We start from the raw sequence: 22,042 nt of genomic DNA, 5'->3' as shown, positions 1-22,042 counted from the left end.
GACTTTTTTTTATTTTGTGCTTTTGATTTCGGCCATGGAGGTTTGTTTAGGCTGGTTTCGGCAAAGAAGAAGTTTCGAAATTGTATTGCGTCAAGTGATTCGCCGATAATGTTAATTTTCTACACATAATGGAAGCGTCCGCGAAAAACACTGATCATGAATCTGCGAACGGAAGCACAGACAGTAAGTGCTGGGCGAACGATTGTGACAGCGACCAGTGAAGGGCTTAGGCTTAAACATACTCTTGTTATTATGATCCAGCACACTGGATCACAATGATCGTGGCGTAATGAATGGGACAAAAGACCCCCTGCACAAACCTGTCCTGTTGTGTCGAAGCACAGGGCAGGCACGGTCTATAGTTTATCTTATTACATAATCTGGCAAGTGACGGGCTATCTTCACACACTCAGCAGTCACTTACCTCACGACGCCGTGCATAGTAATTCCCCACTTGATGTCGAATTATAGGCATCAATAACCCGCACAGAAAATAAGAAATAGTCCGTGCTGTCTTAAGCAAACCCTACAACAGGTTGCTTCGCATGAACATGGGCGTCTGACAGATCCACAGTTGCAGCTCAACGTCTTGGTTTTGTGTTTGCTTGCCAGAGGCGTGTTGAAGTTATATTGCAGGAGTTATCAGCGCACCCCGCTTTCTTTGCATCGTTTCTGCGGAACAATATGTGAAAGCATTTCTGCGCGGGACTATGTTCAGAATAACATTTTGTCAATACAGGCGCGTATTGCTCACTACAAACATATTACAGATGCTCAGGAGGATCAGCTACTCACGCAGCTGCGAAAGGAGAAAGAAAACATGGAAGCCGACTTTGGACAGAAGAGGGCGAGGTTCATGGAACTGTTCATGCAGAAGGAAGGCGAGTGCATACATTATTCATCAGTTCTCCAAGACAATATAGGGGGATACAAGTATGGAGTCTGTAACAAAGACAAAATGATCGAAAAGAGCCGCTTGGGAGCTAAAATATATTGAAGAGCAGCCTAAACTTTGACCACAGCAGTCGACCTTGCTCCCGTGCTGTAGCAGACGATTCTCGGCAGCCAATGAAAGTGCTCGGATGACGTGACATCACAATGGGCCAGCAGCAGCCGGGAGAGTTTTCCGCCGCTATGCACATTCTTATTAGTTTTATTATTATTAGCTTGCCCATAAAACGGCGCGATGGCCTTCTAATATGGTACAATGGTTAGTACAAAACAGTGGAAAATTAATTAGTTAAACATTGTACAATCAAAAACGACAATGTCACTTATGGCTTACGAAGGAAATGTATTCCCGAAGGAGATATTTTGTGTGGCAGTTCCTACATGCAGTGTGTTCATATAGCGTGGTAAAAAAAAATTATATTCGAGAGGCCTTTCATGCTCCTTTAAAGCATATTACGTCGTCGTGTCTTAGTGTTACATGTTTCTTGTGCAGAAGAGCTCAAGGATGAGCAAGAGAAGCGAGAAGCCTTGGAAGAAAGCTTGAGAAGATTGCAAGCGGAGCTTGATGAGGCACGATCTCTGGTCATGGTTGCCGAATGCCAGAGGGAGAATGACCTCGAGGCCGAGAGGCGGAAATGCAACGAGGAAGTCGCCAATCTCCAGCACATCATGAAAGGTGAATTTCTACACCCGATGCTATCCAGAGCGCATGAAGAAGTTTAAAAGTAGAGGAAGAACTTTTATTGGATACAAATTGGTTATCCAGATCACGACCTACCAGCTTATAGCGACCATGTCATAGGAATCCCTTCCCAACGCTGCATTTGGAGGATAGCGGTGGCGCTACTCATCGGCCCGGTTATTGCTTCTTCAATTTCTACAATACTTTGTACTTCATCTTACCCTAGTATTTTTGTACAAGCGGACAATGTACACGGGATATACTTCTTTCTAAAGTTGATTATCATCATCATTGTACGCTTTTTTCTACGAGCTGTTGCTGTCGTCTGCTAAGTACGTCCGCTTCTCCGCGTTCAAAATTCAAATTTCCACTGTCCAATCACGATGTAGATCTCGCGGGCCGATGTGTAGCACTCCTAGCGGATCGTGCGGACGGGCTCCTCATAGGGGTTGCTGATTATGACATGGTTGTTATAATCTAGTGGGTCGTGATCCTGATACAACATTATGTAGTAATTATGAGAGGAATATAGCACTTGTGAACTTTTGTGTCTGCAACAAAAGTGTCTTTATATTCGGCTAAAAAAAGAAAGCTTGCAAAAAATATTGAAAATGCATCCGTGAAAATGCAGAGTGAAAGGTCTCCGCAGACGTTCTCTCCAGGTGGAAACAAAATGCTACACAAGGTGAACTAATTAGGCTTATCTAAATAATTAATTAGGCACGATGGAAAAAGTACTGGTGACTACGATGCAAGACTGGTAGCAACGTGCAGTTGTCTTCATTCACATTGAGCGCTCCGTCTCTCTTTAAATAATGGTTCATGTTGGTTGGCGCACTTTGTACACACCATACGGCTCATTCAAGGTTTTATGCATTGCAGAGCACGTACAAGATGCGACACGGTCGTCAAGTCGGTACGAGAAAGAGATCGCTCGTTACAAGAAGCAGGCTGAGAAACTAGAACAGGAACTCACAGAGCTTAGATCACAGCAGGCTCGGGAAAGGTAGGGAAACCAGCAGAGACCACTCTTGGGCAATACGTTTGTTTGCTTGGTTTTTGGGTGAACCATTTCTCTGCGAGAAGAATTCAGAGACTTGATCTGCGTTGACACTGTGTTGTTTTGTATACACATACGAGCAGCCTTTGGACTAAAATACTTTTCAAGACATAGGGAGTTAAGAAATGTAAATAAAATAAACTTCAGACTGCTTTCCCTAAAAATTTGATTATTCTCAGCAGTTATTATACATACTGCCATGCACGTTGGCAAGAGTGCAGTTATCCAGGGCAGAGCTATGGTACACGGCCCTATTATGTACTGTAGAAGAATGCATAGAAATAATAACGCAGCACCAATGTAACGCCCATTTATGGGCATTTCAGGTATTGTCATAAGTAAATAAATAAATACATAAATAGAGACAGAGAAAGTTTAGAAAAATTCTGCACTGCCTTAACCCACATCCTTTATGCACTGAAGCAGTTAGGTATGTGTCTGAAGTTATACCAACTACCACAGCCATGTAGATACAGCACTTGGAGACATGCATGTTTTTGCTTCTAGAAATATACATAAAAAGTACATCGTTCCCGAAAGATCAAGTAACACTGCTGCGCAGTTGTGCATGGAACATTCTGTTGGGATTGAGATCACTTGGGCCCGAATAAATCACGTAAAATGAAGGACGTGAAAAATATTGGTGCGACATTTGTCGTTCCTTGCTGGCAAGTGATGAGTAACAATATGTGCCAGTCTTTTGAAAAATATTGATGTACATGTGCATGTCAACACCTCTTACAGCTACCTTGTCCAGGACGGCAGCCATAAATGAAAAAGAAATATAAATTTGAATAAAAATCCATGCTGGCAGTGACTGTTACACCTCTTGGCCTTAAATGGCTTCAAAAAATATAATGAATATCATGCTCTACCTGACATTTTATTTCCATAATCCATATATCGCTTGCCTCTCTTATTTTTCCTCCCGTAACACCTTTCACGAGTCTTCTACTTGGCCTATTTGCACATTTACTTTAGACGTACCTTTCTGAAGCTTCCATACCCACTCCTGTATGCCACATGCATGCATGTTCATAGTTTTTTCTCTCTTTCTCTCTTCTCTCCCCATTCTTTTCCCCACTGTAAAGGGAAGGCGTGCTTGCGGTGGTGACGAAGTCCCTAAAGCAGAAAGTGGGCAATCTCTCCCCTAACCCGTTTTCCTCTTCCAGCGACAGCTCCGTTGAAAACCTGGAAGAGAGTATGCGCAAAGTGAGTCACCGCACGAGACGTTAGCTCTACATTTGATGAAGTTGGTTGTGTCATACGCTGTGGCAGGGATATTCCCAGGATTTTCATCTTGGTGGGTGGGGGGCACCCATATTTGCAGCTTTTCTGGCTTTAATGGTCTTTCTGGCGGACAGTTTGGAGGGGTGTTCCAAGATTTTTTGGTGGGTGTAGGGGAGTGCTGGGAAAATCCCTGCGGTGTGGCATGCAGGTCAGTTTTGTGTGCATATGTGTTGACAACCTTATGGCGTATTCCATTGGGAGAGCAGATTTTGCCCGGCGCTGGTTGGGGTTTGAGTGCATGCTCCCGGCGGGGTCAGACGGGTTTGCTTCGTCAGTGGAATGCTACCAATCGTTCGAGGTACGAAGCATGCGCTGTGCATAGCGCGTGAGCCCGTGCTTTCCCAGTTTAGCTTTGGTCTCGTGGACCAAAAACTATTGCTCTTTCGAGCAAAGGTTTTGCCCTTGCTCCGCCAATGAAACATTCAACGTCTGACACGATTCTGCCAATGGGACAGTTTTTGTCCCTTCCCTGGGCAAAAATTTGACTCAGCTCTGCCAGTGGAATGTGCCGTTAGAGTAGAGTGCGCCCTCTTAAAGTGCCACTAGGAACTAAATCTCGTGTCTAGGGAATCTCATCGAATGTACGTCCCTGCAGTGTACACGTGTCGCACTCTACTTCACCAGATTATTGTTTCTCTATGCAACGTGGAAGCATCATAAAGTGAATTTCTAGTTTTGAGAAATGACCTTATGGGGTGCCACATGAGCTGGCAATAAAGTGTAACTCATGCAACTCCTGAATTTTGACGTCGAAATGAACTCATATGCACGCAGACATGTTTTGATCTACTGCATGCAATTAGTAGGGCAGATGTGTAACGTTAACACTACCATCACGAGTCACATCCAGGGATCGGAACCGGAACTGAACCCGAACCGAAAACCGGAAAAAACCGTTATTTTCTGACGAACCCGAACCGAACCGAACCCGAACAATTTTTTTGCTTGTCCTGAGCCGAACCGGAACTGAACCGAAAAAAATTGATACGGTTACCGGTTCGGGAATCGGTTCAGAGGTGAATTAATTGTACTACTGACCGACCTTTTTTTTTTTGCTCACCTGAAACGGTTATCTCACACCTTTCTCTTACAATCGTGTACGGTGAGCATAAGCTTGCTTGCATGTGGCAAAATTACTGCCCGTGGACCGGTTAAACCGAGGCCGAAAACAGTAACTGTTCCAATCCCTGTAAATGCCCCGACCGCTGACAGATTTTTTTTTGTGTCTGTGTATGTGTGTGTGGGGGGGGGGTTCCCCTGAGTCGAACCCGAACCGAACCGAACCGATATACCTGAACCGGTTCAAGCTGATAATTTCGGTTCAGCGGAGCTAAACCCGAACCGAACCAATATGCCTGAACCCGAACCCGAACCGGACCGAAAAAAATACCGGTTCCGATCCCTGGTCACATCCATCATCAGTTACGTGTTTCAGCGTAACCATTACCCAAGCATTGTCTTGCGATGAAAATGATGGCTTTGCATTTTAGATATAGTAATTTCGTTGTAAGGTTAGAATGGATCATTTGCATTGTGAATTAATCACCTATGGCATGACAACTAAAATTGTGTCGTGTGTTCCCTAACAGTGGCCTTGCGTAAGTGTTTTGTGCAGCTTTTATGCGTACTTATAAGTGAACAGCATGTTTCTGTATTATCAGGGTGTCGAACTCGAGCATTTTTCGTTACGCTTTCCAAGACAAGACCAGTTTGTCGAATCTGGCTTGGCTGCAGTTTTCTTTCTTTTTTTTTTTCAGTTTGATACTAAGTAGTAAAAAGCTTTGAACTGTTAACAAACTGCGTGGAAAAAAACTTCAGTTTTCAGATTACGATGTTCTCTTTCATTTTTTCTACCTGTATTAGCAGACAAAGCAGCTATGGAGCACTTCATGATTCTGCAAAAGTGAAAATGGTCATCTGTTCACTGTCACCAGCTCGACATTAGCTTATTTATGTTTTTTTTTTTAATTACATTATTTTTTATTTATGACATTAGCTTATTTTAGATAATTTTTTCGGGCAGGCAAAACCTTTTGCTATGCTTGCAGGGTTATTTATTCACATTCTTGGGCTTTATGGCAGGCGAGACTCCCCGTGTTAGTCCCGCTAGTTAAGCAAAAGCTAAGCAAACTGGGAATAGTGAAACTGGGAACATTAAACAAACTTACCCATATCTGATTTGTGGTTTTTAAGTATACACTGCTACTAAGATTTGTGGAGAAATCACATGCATTTCAAGTGAAGTAAGTGATGAAATGGATAAGTGGGCCTTACTGGTTTTAGTTCACCTCAAAATTGTAAAACCAGAGTTCCATAACAAATGGACTCTGATGACACGTGAACTCGAACAAAATTCAACTTCAAAATTCAACTTCAAAGTTGATACGCCACGTTGCTTTTTGCTGCGACCATTCCAGGTGCCTCAGCTTGAGTTGGTTGAACCATAAAGTGCAAAACTGTTGTTTCTGTGTTGCCTTTTGAATAGGAAGTACCAGAATATTTTGGTTCACACGAAACAGAGAGAGAGAAAAAAAAATTGCGGTTCCAGGCTCAGTTCGACACCCGCTTTATCGTAGCACAAATGAGTGAAGCCGCATTGTGACGTCCTCCAGAAGTTCCATTGCTTCATCACTTGTTTTGTTTTGTTTAAGTTTTATTTATTATTATTATTATTATTTCCGAGTTAGTCATTGACTTCTTATTATATTTCAAAAGTCTGATGCAGAACATCACACGATGCATTTACCCCACTAGGCTCAGGAAGATGCTGAAATGCTTCGGTCTTTAGTGATACCCTTAGAAGAAGAAATCAAAGCCCTTAAAGACAAGTTGCGTTCTACAGATGAGCAGCTGCATGTGTATGAAGCTGCATTTGCGGGCCTCGTGCGAGGGCTTGGTTCAGGAAACCTCAGTGACGCTGTGCGTGGAAAGACTCCCGCTGAAGTGATTGGACACTTGGACGACAAGGTGAGCTCCACACCCGGTGGTGTCTCCAAAAACTAGAGCCGCGCCCTACACTTTGAAAAGCGCTGGTGCAGAAGGCAATAATCCTTTCAGTTCACCAGTCTGTGTCAGGGACTACAAGCTGAAAAGGCATCCCGAAGTGATCTGGAGATGTATGTGGCTGTGCTGAACACTCAGAAGGCTGTGATGCAGGACGATATGGACAAACTGCGTAAAGAACTGCAAGAAGGTATGTTTTGGCGCAGATACAGTAGACTCGCGCCAATTGAAGCTCGTGTATGTCATACTTTCGGTTAATGCAAACACATATCCTTTGTTTAGCCCGCTACCCTTTCGGTGTATTGAAATGTCGCTGAATTCAGGCGGAACTCTCGCCTAGTTTTAACTTGTGGGTCCCTCGTAAAATTTTCCTGACAGCAGAAGAGAGCTCCTGCGTGTTGGTGATGCTGTCTGTTAAGGCTCCCGCCTTTGAACACATTGCTCACTTCCAGAGGTGTTTGTCTGCTGAAGAAAAGTCTACTTGCTTTGGCTGGCATTGAAAATGTTATTTTGAGGACAAATGTATTGAGTAAGCAGTCAACCATAGATAGGTTTCTTTTAAATACCTCCACATTTGTAGACTGTTGAATCAATAAATTTCGTAGCAGGCCTTTACCAATGCTTTGTGTGCGTTCCTACTTAGTCAGGCTTAGGTAGAGAGAAGGTCAGAAAATGTGCTTTGTAGGTGCAGCTGCCCATGTAACAAACCATAATTTTGTCTCGCAACATGTATTTAAATGAATTAATGAATGAGTTTCAATTAGCTAGAGTCGGCTTTACGTATTAGTGTCTCAATGGCAGCCTGGCTAACCGAAGCCTAACGCCCAGCGTATGATTTGTTCCGTGTGGAATGTTAGTCTGCCAGCTGTTGGAGCGTGAAAAACGGGACCATGCCAACTTGAAACGGACGTGGCAGCGGGCAAACGACCAGTTTCTCGAGGCGCAGCAGGCGCATGTGCGCGACTTGGCCCGTCTCCACTCTGTGCTGTCCCCGGAACAGCAGAGACGAGCTCTTGCCATGCAGAAGGAAACTCAACAGGCTCTTCCTCCTCTCCATATACAAGTGGCACATCAGCCATCCAAAGGTGCCCTATTGGTCGCTTATTTCTTTGAAGTGCCACACTTTTCACATTTAATCTTTGCTGTTCATTTTTCACAGAGCAGGAACTTGAAGTGTCCGCAGCACCGCAGCAGCAGAGGCGTTCCATTTCTCCGTTGCAGTCAATTAGCCCTATGATCAGCAAGCGCTTCAAGGCAGTTGAACCACGCTTTGCACGGCTATCCAATCTCCTCGATCATTCTTTACAAAATGTGAGTACTACATAGCAAAAATGCGTACGTATGTGTACCACTCTTGTGAGGCACCTTAAAGAGCATGGAAGAGCTAAAAAAAAATGTCAGGAGAGACAGATAAAAATTACACTTATAGCCTGGTTTCATCGTACATCATAGCCCCGTTTTGTCGTCCTTTTGTTATTTCCACATTCGGATAATTCGGACGCTGGTCCTAGGTACTGTGAGATCCGAATTAACGAGGTTTTAAAATGCAACCTTACTTTCTCTTGCAGAAGATGCATAGTTCCCCAGCACACCTGAACATCAATGACCCTGATGCTGCCCCACTAATGACACGACGGAAACATCATCGATCTCTATCGAGTTCCGACCTACCCTTGGAACGTGACACAGCGGATTCGAATGACGTGGTGGACTGGTGCAACAGAGAGCCCGACACACAGTCGCTGATTGTGGGGATCAACGGAGGAGGTGGAGAAACAGTTGACAGAAGAGCTGCTGAGACGTCGGTGATATTGACAAAAGATCAAGTCAACGCATTATCTGGTAAGCACTTTGGGTGAGGGAAGTATAGACGCATGGATAGGAAAGAGAGAATAAGAAAGCATGAAAGAGAAGAAAGCTGTCACTCAGCAACGTGCACAAAAACGTATGTTTGCTCCATTTGCACTGTTCAAACTCATTCGACGGGCTCGGAATTTCCGGATACTTCTCTCTATGAAATGCCTTCTGTAGTAAAATGCTGTCAAAACAATGCCGGTATTACCTTTCAACCGGCAACTGGTACAACCAACAAATAATCGGCCATGCCGGTTAAATACCCGCTATAACCTTGTGAGATAAGTTTGCCGCTACCAGCCACGGCACGGCTACTACCGCTTTACATGCAGTGTTCTCTGTGCAGTCACTGAGCTTCAAGGTGCCCTGAAACTCTGATAGATAGATATATATATATCTCTATATATATCAATACAGTCGCCGACCGATTTTTCGGACATGCTCGATTATTCCGACTCGTTCGCGGAACGCCCGCGGGTCCCATAGAGTTATGTACAAGAAAGTCCCAAATTTCGGGGCTGCCGTGCAGCCCCGTCACTCGATATTTCGGACTCTGTTTGCCCAACCAGCTAATTTCTCTCTTGGGGCGACGGAAAATATTGGTATCATCCGAAATTCTTATCAGAAGAAATCAACCAACTAAAATATTGAGGGGGAAAAAAAAGAATAGGCAATGATTGTTCATTTTCCATTCCTCTGAGTAGAAGAGGTCTGTTGTAATGCTTTTGCGTCTTCGTGTTTGGCCAACGGCTTGATTAAAAAGGCCCAGCACGTGCTGTCCGCTCGCGGGTAGCGAGAGTAGCGCTGTAAAGAGAGCTTCACCTAAAGCACGCATGCATTAGGTGAAACCGACTTGCGGACTTGATGACGGCGGTGCCTCTGTTAGTTGTAGAGTGACGAAATGTCACTTCGGGAAATAGAAGCTGATGTTATCAGGCAGAGCTGGAAGCGCGCTAGGAAAGCATCGACAAAGTTTTCCAGCCTGCTAGTACTTAGTAAAGTTTTGTTTTGAGGCGGAATTCGTTTTTTCGGACTGCTCGATTATTCGGACTTTAGCGCGATGCCCGACGAGTCCGAAAAATCGGACGGCGACTGCGATTTCTATGTATCGTAGTTTGATGAGATAGATACTCGAAACGTCCGCATCAAGATTTCACATTAGGAATGAGATCCTTGGTCATTGCCATTGGTTCTTGGAAGCATGTGACCTCACCCATGGTTGCCTTACTGCCGTGATGACAGAGCCAGATGATTAGTATTAGTATGATGATGGCAGATTAGTATTCGCTGTGGCAATTTTCTACACGCCAATTACTCCCTTCGCTGTAAAACATGGAATGCAGCTTCACATCAATGCAAAGAACTGTCTTTTACACTTACCCAACACAACTTGGGATCAAGTGTCACTACCCCTTTAAAGGGTCACTAAAGTGCAAAAATTTACCCTTGTGGAATGAAAGATGTCGTTACTTTGACAGAAACACAAAAAAATACAGGATTGGTCTGTTGCGTTGTTCATGATTTAAAAGCAGGTCCCACAGGTCCCACACGGGAGGTGTGGTTCTCAGTTTGCCCGTATTTCTCGCACCATAAACTGTACAGGATGCCGATTTCAGGTTCCACATCAGACATGGAAGCCAGGAAGTCCCTCCTGGACACAGCACGTATGGAACACGAGCAAGGGTACTCCGTTGGCAAACGGGTGGTCAGCGATAAAGAATGGTCGCAGCTGGAAGAGGAGGTGATTTATACTTTCCTTTCACTTTCTGCTCTGAGATTGTATCCTAACCACGACCATGTCATAATCGTCAACCCCTATGAGGAGCCCGTCCGCACGATCCGCTAGGGGGCTCTATTCATCGGCCCGCGCCATCTACATCATGATTGGACAATGGAAATTCGAATTTTGAACGCGCAGAAGCGGACGTACGACTACCGTAGCAGACGACAGCAACTGCTCCTATGAAAACGCGTAGAATTATGACGATAATCAACTTTAGAAAGAAACATCTCCTGTGGGACATGCATCGCTTGTACAAAAACACTAGGGTAAGCTAAAGTACAAAGTATTACAGAAATTGAGGAAGCCATAACCGGGCCGATGAGTGGCGCCACCGCTAGCCTCCAAATGCGGCGCTGGGAAGGGGTGCCTGTGACATGGTCGTTGTAATCTAGTAGGTCGTGATCCTGACTACCCTAACTTGATGATAACTCTCACCAGCTGAGACGGACACGAGAGAGGCTATGCCAGCCCTGCGAGATGTGCCACAACTATGAGCTGCAGCTGCAGCAGGTGCAGCACAATTTGGAATGCTGCAGGAAAGACTTGGCGACAGCACAGCATGAGGCAACCAAGCGCAGTGAGGAGCTCGCAAAAGAGCAAGCCATTTGGCAGGACCACGAGCACCGCTTTACCGATGCGGCCTCCGATGTCAGGCATCAGGTACGAGAGTTTCTTTTGCGCAACTTCGTAAGTTTATCGTTAATTTTCGGCGGCATGTTCTAGGTGTCTGAATTTCAAGATAAGCTAAAGGTAGCGGAGACTGCCCTGGAGGAGTTGAGGTCGCTACATTTGGAGGTTCTAGCAGAAACGAAGGACGAAATCAAGCGCTTGGTTTCCGAAAAGGATCGTCTGAAAGCTGAAGCCTTACGTCTTCAAGACGAGAACCATCGTCTCCTTGGGCGCTACGTAGCGCGGGCGCAGCAAATTCTTGATGAGGCAATTAATCTTCCGGATAATATTGAGGCAAGTATGCCCACTTCTCCAGTATCACAGAATGAGTACTGCAATACTTTGAGAGCCAGTGTGATCGTGTGTCTCAAGGGCCCACGACCCCATTCCATCCCTCCCTAATGCCAGGTGTAGGGAATAAACAGTATGTGTATATAATAGTTAATAGTAATGAAACTAAAAAAAGAAGAGTAAAATTGAGTGTGTCTAAAGCAATAGAAAATTAAGCTTATAAATGCACAACAGGTGTGCAGTGATGCCCCGCTTACCCATATTTAAAGAATTTGATGGATTGATTGAATTAGATTTTTTATCCAAGCTGAGCCTTTAAGTATACGGGCTTGTCATTTATGTTGCATTATACTTTCTATTTTGTGTCGTTCTTTGTTACCCAAACACAGTTGACGACACAATGACTAGCATCACCGACAAAACATTTACAAACAGGTACTAATGTAACCGCGAGCTTATGTAAGAAGGTAATAAGGTAATTTTTAAAAATTTCTTCAGACACAATGGGAAGGGGACAACGAACACTCTTTACAGATTGAACACTCCTCATGAAGCCAGAAAAGATGACTCCCTTGAACTTTGCACTGTGACCACTGTACATGCAGGAGCTTAGGTTTCAGTACCTGAAAATACATGAGGACCTAATCAAGGTGCAGTTGGATAAAGAAAGACAGGAGGAATCTCTACGGAGCGAAATACTGTTCCTTCGAGAGCAAGCCACTTCAGAGCAACACTACAAACGGAAGCTAGAAGAAACGCTTACACAAGAGGCAGACATGCTTCGGCAACAAATAGGTAAGGTGTATCGTAAATCTTGTGTTTCAGGGTTAAGCCCGGCAAAAATCACATTTTTACTCCCTGACGGTGCTCACCTGAAACGCGAGGTGCACTGTTTTACCATTCTCCACATAGTATTGTCCGATTTTACAGCTCCTGCAATAAAACCCAAAAATACAAGGGTCTCTGTACCATCTCTGAAAATTAATGAGACGTAAAATGTCCCACGACGTTTACGAGTTCAGCAGTGAAGCCTGTTGATCATTTTGCATTTTGTGGCTAATGCATCGATTGTGCTCCTCAGCACGTATTCAGGTGATGCACCTTTCCCTCAAAATCATCCTAATCACTTCGTCCTCTTCACGTTTAGACCTTCCGAGTGACTGGTACCTTTGGTCAATATGAAGGCCACAACCTCCCATGAACTGAGTGTGATTGTTGGTGACTGCAGCCATGAGAGACTGAACTGTGCACATGTGGCCTCTAATTGTTTTCATTATTTGTTCACCGTGGAAAGGATACATATATGTCAAGATTGCGTCATGAACGTGACGAGCCTTTGTAATTAGGAGAGCTCTAAGTTACGTTAGTAGAGCACAATAAATGTGCCACTATTACATGCATCTGTGAGAAAAAAAGAAAACCGTTGGTATCATTGATAATGTTTTTGTTACAATACAGGGTTCAGTGCTTACGATACAGGGACAGAATCCATCAGGATGTTCCACTCTACAGTAGTCATGTCTCAACAACTTCATGAGAACACACTATATTTAGTAGGAGGCAACATTTTCCTGCATCTGGGGAGTACGAGGGTTGGGACAGCGAGGGGTTGAGACTCAAACCAGCTATGATGTTTATTCTCGCTTGCATTCTGTCATTATGTTTTACGCTATATTTGTTCTCAACACTTGAGTGTTACTTAACGCATATTATATGTGGACAACAGCAGAAGCAGAGTTCACACAGATATTCGACAAACAATTTGCTACATTCTGGTAGAAAACTTCTGTGTTGCTGTTATTGGTAATGTTGATATCGTTGAGGTAGCTGCTTTCCTGTGCATGTACAGCTCTCGTCGACCTTAATAATAACACTGGAAAAAATATGGTCTCGTTCCCGAACGTGATTACAGCAACCCTTGGGGACGTAAGGAAATCTTAATTGAACAAAATTATTGTGTTAGTTTAACACAAGGATTTTGTTCACTTAATATTCCCCTAGTGCCCCCGGGGTGGCTGCTGTCGCGCTCGGAAATTAGACTGAATTTTTTCCAGTGTTATTATTAAGGTTGACGGGAGCTGTACATGCTCCAACCGGTTAAATCTGAGAAACATAGGTTTCAGTGGTGATAATAGGTAGTATTCCCCTCATATCCTTGTGCTGTAGCAGGAAATTATGTGTGCTGTGCTTGCTAGGCCGGATGTGTCAGACATATTAGTTGCCAATGAAGAAATTTTATCTGAACCAAACAAATAAGGCTGCGTGATGGTAACTGTCGTGTGGTACGATTCAAGAGCTACAGTAACGCACACCAAAAAAATTAAGATTACTGTTTGTCTTTACTTGCTAGGTCAAGTTTGAGGTACCAATCAAAGTTTTCAGTTGTGTTTTTCAAATACGTACTACAATTTCACTCTGCAAGGAGAAGCTTGAAATTTAATATGCATGCTTTGTTTCGAGTTCCATAGTATTCAGCAAACAGTGTCGTAAGTATGAATGAGTGTGCATACTTTCCAATAGATGCCACTTGAGGCACTGATGAAAGAATTCTTATCTCTGGGTAGGAGATATAGAAGAAGTGAGGCAACTGTATGAAGCTGAAAAGAAGGCCCACTGCGAGAAAGACGCTCTGCTGCGGAAAACAGAAATGAGGCTCAGTCACGTCATCAGCGACACTGACGAGAGGATTCATGCGCTCGAGAAGTCAGCGGAGCAGATGTCAAAGTTGAAGGTATGTGTTGCATCGATGGGCTTTTATAGCGTGAGCTCACTAGTGGGACATTACAGAGCAAATTGGAAGAAGAAGTGCAGACATTGAAAGGACGTGTGCAGACACTCCAGGCAGAGCTGGACAACAGTGAAGCTGTCCAGCGGGACTTTGTCAAGCTGTCTCAGTCACTTCAGGTGAGATGGAAATGCAGTTGAAGGCACGACCTACTAGATTATAATGACTATGTCATAGACACCCCTTCCCAGCACCGCAATTGGAAGCTAGCGGTGGCGCTACTCATCAGCCAGGCTATTGCTTCCTCAACTTCTACAATACTTTGTACTTCAGCTTCAGCTAGTATTTTTTGTACAAGCAATGGATGTCCCATGGAAGACGTTTCATTCTAGAGTTGATCATCATCATCATCATTCTACACATTTTCATATGAGCCGTTGCTGTCGTCTGCTACGGTAGTCGTACGTCCGCTTCTGCGCGTTCAAAGTTCAAATTTCCATTGTCCAATCATGATGTAGATCTTGTGGGCCGATGTGTAGCGCTCCTACGGGCTCCTCATAGGGGTTGCTGATTATGACATGGTCGTTATAATCGTAGGTTGTAGGTCATAATAAGTAGGTCGTGGTTAAAGGGGCACTAAAATGCAAAAACAAGTTCACTTCAAATTACATTACACGCAATGTTAATATCGTACTTGTTATCACAATTCGAAACTTTGATTCCATTACGAAGCTACAATCAAAATTATACCGGACTCTTTCTTGCTTCGGCGCTAAGCAGTGTAGTGAACGACGCTTCAGCTTGTGCATTGGTGTTTTTAGTCCATGCTGCGCGTGCCACCGCCACGCCATGGAGCAGCCCCGGTGAAAAACCTAGTGCACGTTGCGAAGCGGACTGGCGTCGCTGTCCGAAGGACGTAAAGATAAATGTTGTCGGTGCAACATTCGCGAGAACTCTTGTAGGCTACAATTCGGTGAATCGGTATTGAAAAATGCAGCAGTGCGCATCATGCCGCGCATATGCGGAACACTTCGATTGGACCCGTTCCAAATCCACAAGCCCACGATAGGTATGCGCGCGCTTCTTCTGCTGTCTCATTGGATGCTGCCAATCTTTGCCTCCTGGGGATCCCATTCGTTGCCGCCAAAGGCGGCTCTGTTTTCATTGTGTTCTTCTTCTAAACAGTAGCGTTGTGTGAACTAATTTTGTTTGAATTGTACTAATTGAAACACACTTGCATTTGAGAGCAAGTTGTTTTTTAATTTTAGTGCCCCTTTAAGGGCCACTAACAGTAGGAATGGTCAAGGCTCCTCTAATGTCACTACTTGATACTGTGTGAAAGACCATGCATCTCATCTATGTCATATTGTGGAAGAGCAATGTTTACTAGTTCTTCTGGTATAGAGTGCAATATCTACATGATTGAGTTTGGCTGTGAACTTGCAGGTGGAACTGGAGAAAATACGACAGTCTGACAGTGAAGTACGGTGGCAGCATGAAGACGACGTCAGTGAGTGCAACACTTGCAAGCGATCCCTCCATGTTAGGAAGGAAAAGGTAAAAATACCACGTCCTAAATCCATGCAAGTATCAGCTATTGTGTACCGTAATTTCACGCGTATAAGCCGCACCGCAGATAAGCCGCAGGTCCCGTTTTTAGGAACGTTTTAAAAATTTTCGGGCAGATAAGCCGCAGGCAATACGACGCGACTGATTTGTGCGACAAAGGAGACGATAGAGAAGGCCATGAGCCCCGTGGTCCATACTCCGGGATCGGCATGGTGTACAGCAAAGGAGGTCATTTCTAGTGTTCTACCAACATCGGATTGTGCCCTTGTTGCGTGTTTTTTGTGGATCGACGGGTCAGTGGCCTTCCAGAAGACACGAATCACTGTCACCACTTTTGTTAAAGCTGCTCGGGGGAAGTCACCAGGAAGGTTAGTCTACTCGAATGTGGACGCGCCCCTGTTACGCACTGTTCGTGCATCGGCAGAGCGGTGCCGTTTCAAAGACACTGTCGGCCCTTTCCTTAAAACCGGTGTGTGGGGAAAATACCAGGGAAAAATACTAGTCATCAGACATGCCGCAGAGTGCTCGTGAGGGAAAAAAAAATCACATATAAGCCGCGGCTAATACCCGTGAAATTACGGTAATACAGTGGACTCTCGTTAATACAAACTGCAGTGGACCACATATTTTCATCTCAGCATATGTTGCGAGACAAAATTAGGGTTTGTTACTTGGGTTGATCCACAAAAAAAAAAAATTACCAGGTTTATTAATTCAATTACCTACGGATGGCAAAGTATTTAACAGAAACTTATCTATGGTTGACTGCTTAGCCTATACATGAGTCAACAACACAAAAAATTACCAGCCTAAAGAAAGCATTTCCTTGTGAGATTCTTCTTTAGCAGACATATGCATCTGGAGATGGTGCCACCAGTGTTTTCTGCAGAAATTTGTTTTACGACGCAGCAGAAAAGTATGAATTAGCCAGTTTTTTCAATGCACTGAAAGCATAGCGGACTAAACAGAATTTTGAAATCTGTTTGAATTATCCTAAAGTACGAAATATCTCAGTTTGAATTAACGAGAGTCTGCTATAATGCCTTTTGTTCAGCAAGGCCCATACTTTGTCCGAGATAAATAAAAGCCAGCTGGATAACAGCAGTACAAGCCGACTGCTTCTGCATTGCAGCACCATTGCAACCACTGTGGTAAAATCTTCTGCGGGGAGTGCCTGAACAAAGTGGTGCGCTCGGGACCCAAGATGCGCCCGTTTCCCGTCTGTAACGTCTGCCACACACTGCTGGACCACGAGACAGCCCCCTACTTCAGCAGCGAACCCCCTCAGAGTCCTAGCTAAGTCCCTCCCCCAATCGCATGGTATTCGTTCTTCCCTCTTGCTTCTAGTCAGGTGTTTTTTGTTTTTTTTTTGTACATTGACCATTTCTGTGCTGCGCTGTGGAGTACATGAAACAGACATGCAGTACACTTTCATACAGGAAACGACACTCTTTGCTATGCTGTACGCTGTACATAGTAGAGGCTGCATGATGTGCAAGCCCCTGTACAGGATCTTTTTTTAAGACTCACTGATGTTGGCACACGCTCGTACATGCTGCTGTGAAACGGGGAGTGTGACGAGAGCTTGAAGTGCACGCCCGTGGTGTTAGTGAGCTCCCCCCGTTTTCTCACCGACATCATTGTACTTATGACTGTACAGTTGATACTTTGTTGCAGGCTGTAGTCTGATATCACGTGATCATTGCCTGATGGTGTGATGTGAGTTATCGTCAGCCTTTGTACTTCGTGTGAATGAAACTGTCCCAGCAAATTTTGCTCTCAAAATATGCAGCATCTAATTCATATCAATTTGGTAAGCGCTGAGGAACGGTAGGACAGTAACGTTTCTTGCAATTTTCTGTAGTTGTGAATTATTTTCCTTTTAATGTGAGCAGTTAGCTTCTTGACAAAAGCATCCGTGCTAAGAAAATGACCATCCATATCTGACACCCCCCTGCATTTTCCCTGTGGATGAAGCTTGTTTTCAAACACAAGCTCTGTGCTGTGCAACCTGGAAATGTTTTACCCTCATGAATTACATACACAATTTAGTCTCAAGTAGCGTTCATTAAATAATGTTCTTAGTCAAACATTGGTACTGTATCCTATCCAAGTGGCAATGAAAGCGAAACAAGCATTGTGGATTCTTGTACATCTTTGAACCGGCTGTGTAGATGGGAGACGGAAGTATTGGTCAACGTTAGTGTTCGTATGTTGAGCGCTGTAATGTATGTCGGCTCGTAAGATACGACCTGCACACACTGTTAACTTAGCCACTGTTGGTGCATGTCGATAGCTGGAGCACGATGAAAAAGTGAGAAAACAAAAGTTTATGCCCGTGTATTTTGTGTTTTTGCTAGACAGGCTTAAAAAACAGTCGAATTTTGTCAAATATGCGGAAGGCATGCAGTTTTACTTGCATTTAACTGCACATCTTCTAGCAGCTTTGTCCATGCCATATCTAACGACTCAGAAGAAATCTTTTAAATTTGACCGGCACCTGTATTCTCTGTGTTGTTATCTATAGGTCAAGGGGGTCCCTTGTCATTTAAATCTTATACAGTCGAACCTTTTTGCTTGTAGAAGGGATCTGTGCCCACTTATCTCTCTTGCAGTCGGTAGCCTTCTAATCTTTTGCAATCCTTTTTAGCTTTGAAATCGATTCACGACTGATTCAACTCAGAAGGTGGTTTCCTCTTGAAAAATCATAGTTTTCTTTTTGATATAGTATAATCAAAGCTGCCTTCAATATCGATGAGTCATTCCAATGCATTTTCAATCACAGCTAGAGCAATGTGTAGCATGTTCATGAAACCGCTTGACCGCTTTACACACTGTTATGCCTTGGTACACCAAGCAAGCATACAAATCCACATTGGTTCCTAGCTGCCTTTTGAAGCTTCAGGGTGGCCGCACATAATCACACATATGAGCTTATATCCCTATGTGCAAATTTTGCATTACCATATGTAAATCATATGGGGAGCTTCAAAAATACATGGCAGATTTTCTAGGCTTTTCTAGCATATACCGCACTATTTATCCAAGTTATTTCTCATCACCATGTACTCTTTCTGTATTCTGCAAGTCCAGAAGAGTTAAAACTGTAATTTGCTGAAACTTCGGGGCTTTTTTTATTTTTTGTTTTTTTGTGGATAGTGCTGTCCTTTGTATATGAACAGCCTCATGCACAGTTAATTAATACTTTGGATATGCCCAGCCTCAAGTGAATGGGCGTGTAGTAACAGTGCTAGAAAAAAAATTGGGTAAGGGTGATGTTATGCTACCATGTACTTTTATCTAATATTTCGTGCACCCTTATTCAATGCCATCTCCTGGGCTCCGAGATCTCGGGCATGGATCCAAGCAGTCTGACCTAATTGTGCTCCGTGATTTTCACTTTCTCTCTGCCACGTGTTGCAGCGTACAATGGCCAGTTACCTACCTAATTATGCCATTGTGTATGCTGCATTTCCGAGCATCTTCCTTCAGCTTGATGTCACTGGTGCATGCGACATTCCCATCCTCACATAAGGAACCAAACCATGGCATCCCTGACATCGCAGATATGCAGGAATTACTTTTCACAACTAACAGTACCCCGCGTTAGGAAAAGTGAGGTACGCTGATATCAATAACCATGTTCTGCCACTTTGTGAACTCACTCGCAGCATTGAGATAACCGCAAAGCTTTCCCACAATATAGTCTGTACGTGTGCGTTCAGAATTGGGTTTCAATTGTCTCAAGTGTCCAGAACAGAATGCTATGGGGATATTTGGTGTAGCAGCACTGCTACTCAGGTATGTGGTCTGGATCGCTGGAATCTGCTTCTAAGCCTTCAGGTTTCCTACTGGCTGACAAATAATCAGCAGCATTTCCGAAGCAAAGCTAGGGAGCCATCTGTTAGCAGACTTGTTGTACCTCAAAAGTACGCTCTTGCAAACAAAACACTGCAAAAATGCTCATTCTTCAGACCTGGTAAAAGATTGTTTCAAAAATGGCTACTGACTACCCCACAGTGTTTTCTGCAAAGCAAAACTAGCTAGGATAAGCAGCCACTTCTGAAAAGCCTACACTGCTATGTGTTTAATAATGTGTTCAACTCTGCTTATGCTAGCTTATTACTTGCTTATACTCAATTCATTTGGCTGAGATTTAGGTCTTACAAGGGTAATGGGAAGAAGCTCTTCCAGCAGTTCAGTGCTGTTTCTGGATATTGTATTGTATTGTCTGGATTGTTTTACTGTATGTGGACCCCTTTTTTTACATGTTTTTATTACATTGAAACAAGCTGTGACTGACAATGATCTGTGATCATGGCAACGTCTTTGGCATGTTTATTGCATGCCCCTGTGTGAAATGGTTTGTTGAAGAACCCATTAGTGTCACTGACACATGGTTTCGAGATACTGAAGTAGTAGGCACCTTGGAAATTAGGCTTTGTGCTTTTTACCTGTGACCTTTTATCAGTGCACAGATGATGCTGACACCTCTTTGTACATTAGGTATGTAGATAAATTTTTTGACAGTGCAAAAGAATCGAGTGGGGACAGCTACCATGGCACTCAATAGATATGCATTTGTGGGATGAGGTATGCGATGGAGTGAGATGCAATGTATTATAAAAGAGTACCGAAGACACCTTGAACAATTCTTTTGCTCTTATCTGCTACTCTTGTGGTGAATTCTGCTGGTATAACGGGAAATTAACAAGACCTGAACGCTGTCACATGATTTGTTGCATGCAAACGTAACAACCCCTGCGTTTACATTTTGTATCCATACTCAATTTAATTGTCGTCTGCTTTAGTAATGGCCCTTTGCTGCTTTCTAGTTCCTCCTTGGTTAATCAGTACCTCGTCACTTATACTTTTAAAGCTGAACAAAAAAAAAAGAAAAATAAATCATGGTAGCTGTCAGGTCCATGCCTCACAGATCTTACGAGGACACTCCATCCTGGGATCATGCAGAAAAGATTGCTTAATGATGCATAGATACACCATTAGTGTGGTATGTAGCAGCTTTGCAGTTGGAGTTCTTTGTCTTCACTGTCTGTTGATTGTATGATAGCCGTCCAATAATTTTGGCAGCTTTTGGTGCGTGATTGTACATGTGTTTTATGCCTTGCTTGTAAATGAGCAAAGGCAATCCTGTATTGGTAAACACGAATATGTACACATGCTGTGCATGTGTTCAAGGCACTAGCATCCACTTTGATTTAGTAAGTCTGGGATACTCGAGGGCAACAGGTAGTATTGCCAGACCCTGTTGGTTTATATAACCACAGCTGCACCGCTCTTCTAAGGAAGGCTCTGAGGTGCTGCATTTTATCATTAAAGTGTTAGCTCTGCTTTCCTTTAGTGAAGGAAGAAAGCTGATATATTATATGATATGGATATGTTGTTAATGATTAGCACAGGAACACATTAATGTTGACGTTATGGGCTTACACATGGGCACGCAAAAGACAAACGGGCAAGTGGTTCTGTTCATCTGGCATGCTTCCTTTCAACAGTGGAACAGCATCAGGAGCATCTATAATACCTGCATTCTGGCTATACAAGCTAAACAATGCATGTGTTACGAATACAAAGTGAAATGGGGGAAGCTGGTTTGTAGTAACGTGGCATCTCACATGGCTCTTGCTCAATGCATATTGGCAGTGTTGCTCTCTAGAGCTGTTAATGTTTTACGAGCATGTGAAAGTGTGCATGGTGCAAAAGTATGAGGTTGTACATAAAAGTCTTGTTATGGAATGTTCCACGCTATGTGAATAGTAAGTTGTCATTCCCCCTTGTGGGACACATGATCCAACAATAAAGTGTCTTCTAGGACAGATGGTGAATTGATATTGGTTTGTGTCTGAGTACCATGTAGGTTTCACTCTCAGACATTTAGGCTTTCCGAAACTGCACAAAATCCAAACAGTGTGTCCGGGATAGGATGAGGTATCTCACGGCGTATGCATCTAAAAGCAATTTGTAAAGGAGCACATAGCATGTAATGAAAAGTTTAAGCTCTTTTTTTTTTCTTTTATAAGGAGAATAATCTGCTGCAGGTTATATGGTAGATCAATTGGTGCATTTCTATCCCCCCAATTAAAGGAACAATGCAAGCCCCTACCAAAAAATTCTTCGTTTTCAGTTGCTATGGATTGTGCAGGA

The 22,042-nt window shown here is 43.6% G+C and overlaps 1 protein-coding gene across 3 annotated transcripts; it reads left to right on the top strand.

Moving 5' to 3' along the window:
- Positions 1–21,727, top strand: LOC135370981 (rab GTPase-binding effector protein 1-like). 3 transcript variants are annotated; one of them, XM_064604934.1, is made up of 18 exons: positions 1–183; positions 771–881; positions 1,445–1,627; positions 2,516–2,639; positions 3,866–3,905; positions 6,738–6,950; positions 7,041–7,176; positions 7,844–8,071; positions 8,146–8,297; positions 8,555–8,828; positions 10,457–10,581; positions 11,062–11,283; positions 11,347–11,586; positions 12,189–12,378; positions 14,148–14,314; positions 14,371–14,487; positions 15,755–15,865; positions 17,010–21,727. In XM_064604934.1, exons 1-18 carry the CDS (start codon positions 129–131, stop codon positions 17,175–17,177), a joined length of 2,856 nt encoding a protein of 951 aa, XP_064461004.1. In that variant the 5' UTR covers positions 1–128; the 3' UTR covers positions 17,178–21,727. The 3 variants fall into 3 exon arrangements, with proteins under 3 accessions (XP_064461004.1, XP_064461003.1, XP_064461005.1); XM_064604933.1 differs by having other exon boundaries at positions 3,785–3,905; XM_064604935.1 differs by lacking the exons at positions 14,148–14,314; positions 14,371–14,487; positions 15,755–15,865; positions 17,010–21,727 and adding an exon at positions 12,731–12,983 and having other exon boundaries at positions 3,785–3,905.
- Positions 21,728–22,042: the final 315 nt, after the last annotated feature.

This window comes from Ornithodoros turicata, chromosome 10, assembly GCF_037126465.1.
Source record: "Ornithodoros turicata isolate Travis chromosome 10, ASM3712646v1, whole genome shotgun sequence".
NCBI classification, from domain to species: Eukaryota; Metazoa; Arthropoda; class Arachnida; order Ixodida; family Argasidae; genus Ornithodoros; species Ornithodoros turicata.
Note: the sequence above shows the minus strand (reverse complement) of the source record. Positions and strands in the feature narration are given on the sequence as shown.